The 3,783-nt window shown below is 42.6% G+C and overlaps 2 protein-coding genes across 2 annotated transcripts in view; one reads left to right on the top strand and one right to left on the bottom strand.

The window, feature by feature from the left end:
• The window catches only part of EDA (ectodysplasin A), a 43,962-nt gene that overhangs the window by 24,747 nt on the left and 15,432 nt on the right, over window positions 1-3,783 (top strand). The window lies entirely within an intron of this gene.
• The window catches only part of LOC102243837 (E3 ubiquitin-protein ligase Siah1-like), a 4,419-nt gene continuing 3,306 nt past the window's right edge, over window positions 2,671-3,783 (bottom strand). Inside the window, 2 exon segments of the mRNA XM_014533622.1 lie at window positions 2,671-2,933; window positions 2,936-3,520. Of these exon segments, the coding sequence (XP_014389108.1) occupies window positions 2,671-2,933; window positions 2,936-3,518 (846 nt within the window). The 5' untranslated portion in view covers window positions 3,519-3,520.

Raw genomic sequence — 3,783 nt, 5'->3', positions numbered from 1 at the left:
ACACAAACACTCCATCCATGCTTTTGTTCCGGCCCTCCGGTCCAGTTTAAGAACCCATTGTGGCCCTCGAGTCAAAAAGTTTGCCTACCCCTGAGCTACAGAGAGATCTGCAGATTCCTCCTCTTTGTTTGGGGTTTGGAGGTGCCCAGATGAGGTGCAGCTGTGAAGCAGTGCAGTCTGTTGATGAACCTTAGGCCTTCTTTTGGAAGCTCTGGGGTTCTTTGACCCAGCTGCAGTTTGTTAGGTTAGGTTGCAAAAGGCCAGGCCATTCATATGCAAAAGCTTCTGTGCACTGCTTGGGTGGTGTTGTAAATTGGGTGGAGCGTGGTCTCAGGGAATCACAGGGCGGTGCAAACAGCAATGTTTGCCCGTTGGCCCTGCTTCGGATAGGTCCCTGGGTCTCTGTGTCCAGTGACCCCATGCAGGAACAATGAACGCTGCGAGCACCTCTGAGAGAAAGCTGCTCTCGTGTTCCAGCTCGATGCCAGACAGTCCAGTTTCTCCCCGTATGAGTCTGGGTCCCCAGAGTCTTTCCCGGAACTGGAGTTCAGAGCAGTCAGGAGTTTGTACCAATTAGAAATTAAGCATACACTTACTGAAATAAAGACAAAATCCGTTCTGTCTTTTAGTTGTAGTTTTGATGTGGTTGTGCGAGGCAGCAAGTTCAGGTGTTTACCTATGCTGCCATCTTTGTTCATCCTAAAATATATTCTTATTGATTTCAAGATGAAGGGAGTGGCATAGAAACATCAATGATGAGAATGAATATTTGATTGGCTGCCTTGTGTATGCCCCCTACTGGGGATTGAGCCTGACACCCATGTGCCCTGACCAGGAATTGAATCATGAAATCCTGGTTCATAGGTCGATGCTCAACTACTGAGCAACACTGGCTAGACTGATTTTCTTTATGTTTATCTTCTTTGGGGATCATAGTTTTTGAATTTGTGGTTTGATGGTTGTCCATAAGTTTTGAAATGTTCTCAGGTATTATTGATTTTTTTATTAATTTTTTAGAGAGACAAAGGAAGGGGGAGAGAGAGAAACATCCACATGACAGTGAAACATCTATCGGCTGCTCCCCACATTCCCCCTACTGGGGATTGAGCTAGCAACCCGGGCATGTGCCCTGACCCAGAATCAAACTGACAACATTTCAGTGCATGGGATGGACGCCCAACCAACTGAGCCACCCTGCCCAGGGGAATTAGTTCTTTAAATGTTGTTCCTTGCTCTACTCTAATATTCTGTAACAACCTCTTTTAGACATTTTCTCTGTATCCCCTATGCCTCTAACACACTTTTTTCTATATCCCATCCTTTTTTTCTCTTTGTATTTTATTCTGAATATTTTCTTTTGACCTACCTTCCAATTCACTCTCTTTAGCTTTGCCTTATCTTCTGTTAAACTCATCCACTGATTTCTTAATTTCACTTTTCACACATATTTATTTTTCTTGCTTTTTAAAATGATTGTTTTTGTTTAAAAATCAATCAATTAATAAAATGTGTTTCAGGGCAAAATAAAAAGGAAGATTTGATAGATATATACAGTGAAATACCACTCAGCCATCAGAAAAGATGAAATACTACCATTTGTGACAACATGGATAGATCTTAAGAATATCATGCTAAGCAAAATAAAAGTCAGGTATAAAAAGTTAAGAATCATATGATTTCACTTATATGTGGGATATAAATTGAAAGCAAAAAATGAATAAACAAGAAAAACAAACAACAACTTATAGACACAGAAAGAGTATGGTGGTTACCAGAGGGAAAAGGGGTCAAATATATGATAACGGACGAAGATTTGACTTTGGGTGGTGGGCACACAATGCAATATAAAGATGATATAGAATTGTACACTTGTACCCTATATAACATTATTAACCAATGTCATCCCAATGAATTTAAAAAAGAGGGGAAAGCAGTGAGAAGACTACTCAACGTGGCTTGTCCGTCAGAGGACAGAAAAACAATAACACCCAAATACACATGCACGCATACATATATGCTATATGCATGCAAAAGCAACACCAACAAATAACCAAAAAACCAAAGACCCAGTATTTTTCAACAGTACACTCATTCTACAACAAATGCAAATTATTATTATTATTATTATTATTATTTTGTTAATCTTTATCCAAGGATATTTTTCCATTGATTTTTAGGGAGAGTGGAAGAGAGAGGGAAAGACAGAGAGAAACATCAATGTGAGAGAAACACATTGATTGGTTGTCTCTTGCACGAGCCTTGACCAGGGCCCCGGCCGGTGAGTAGCCTGCAACTGAGATATGTGCCCTTGACCAGAATCGAACCCAGGACCCTTTGGTCCACAGGCTGACATTCTATCCACTGGGCCAAACCAGCTAGGGCTCCAGATTATTTTACAATGCTTCCTTTCTTAATACAAAAGATGCCCTCTTGAATGTGTGTGTGTATGTGTATGTGTGTATTCACTGGCTTACTGTTGACTTATTTGTAACTATATTAGTGTTACTACATACACCTGTTTCCTTTTAACAGCCTTTTATTTTATTTACTTTCATGTGACTAGCTTCCACCTACCAAAAGTTTCAGGTTGGCAGGCAAAAGGGTACCTATTTTCTGTGAAATTGAATGCAATGTTTTACACACTGTCCAGAAAATTTTTTTACTGTCCTTTTAACACTTGTTAATAGATACATTGATACCTAAATTGCCATTTTCTGCAAATCTCTGTGCAGTTCTTGTGTCAAAGACTAGGCAGTCCTTCTTTATAATGGCTATTTCAATTTCCTCATGAATAGATAGAGGAGTGGCTTCCCAAGTCAATCGCTGCTTATGATCAGTTAGCTCAAGTCTGTAAGCAAAATTTTCAGCTTGCTTGCATGTTCCTGTCAGCTGTAGGATGGAAAAGAACTGCTGCTACCCCTCATGGTTTTCCTTTTCTCCAAGACTATCATAAAATGAAAGCCATAACAGGACTGGATCATCACCCAGTCTAGAGCCCTGGAAAGATTGATGTTTGTAGCAAGGAAAATTCTATCCTCTCCCTTCAGGGTTGCAACAAATGGGTGTTGATTCTTCAGATGTGGGATGACAACATCCAAAGCACCTTGCCACTTACAGAAAGTACCTGGGCAGGGGCAGGGGCAAGGCTGAAACTCACATAGTGCTTCATGGCTTACTTTTCCTTGGGGTGGCAGAGTTGTTTCACATCCATAAGGGGCATATTTGCAAGGAAAAAGTACTGAAGTGGCCAGTTTCTCCAAGGCCAAGTTGCGAATGGATCCCAATGGGCCCCTGCAGGTTGGACAACAAGTGAGCTTTGGGTGACAGTTGCTACACAGAAGATGGCCACTGTGACACTGGAATATGGGTGGTAATGCACAGTCAAAGCAGATGGGACACTCAAAAAGAGTGGCTAAATCATTGTTGGATGCAGTTGTGCCCCTCAGGGTGGGCTCCCTCTGGGATGTTGTGCATTCAGAGGCCCCAGTAGGTAACTCTGTTGTATTCTGCTGGCTCATTTCTGTGGGCAAAGAGTGCGCCAGGGACCCTGGCCCTGTTCACACTCCCTCTCTCGCCCTACAATTCCCCTGAAGTGCCACTACCTCTTCCTGTGCTGAAACCTACTTGGCACTATAGGGAAACTGGTCTGCTGCTGCTGCTGCTGCAGCTGCCTTGGGCAGCAGCCACTGCCACTGGCCAGCACAACCACCACAAAAGCTTCCTTTGTTACCCCTGGTTACAGCAGCTGTTGTCATTTCCTGGACCTTAAGCCCCGCCCCCAGA

This window comes from Myotis brandtii, unplaced genomic scaffold, assembly GCF_000412655.1.
Source record: "Myotis brandtii unplaced genomic scaffold, ASM41265v1 scaffold994, whole genome shotgun sequence".
NCBI classification, from domain to species: domain Eukaryota; kingdom Metazoa; phylum Chordata; class Mammalia; order Chiroptera; family Vespertilionidae; genus Myotis; species Myotis brandtii.
This window is presented reverse-complemented; position numbering and strand designations above follow the sequence as displayed.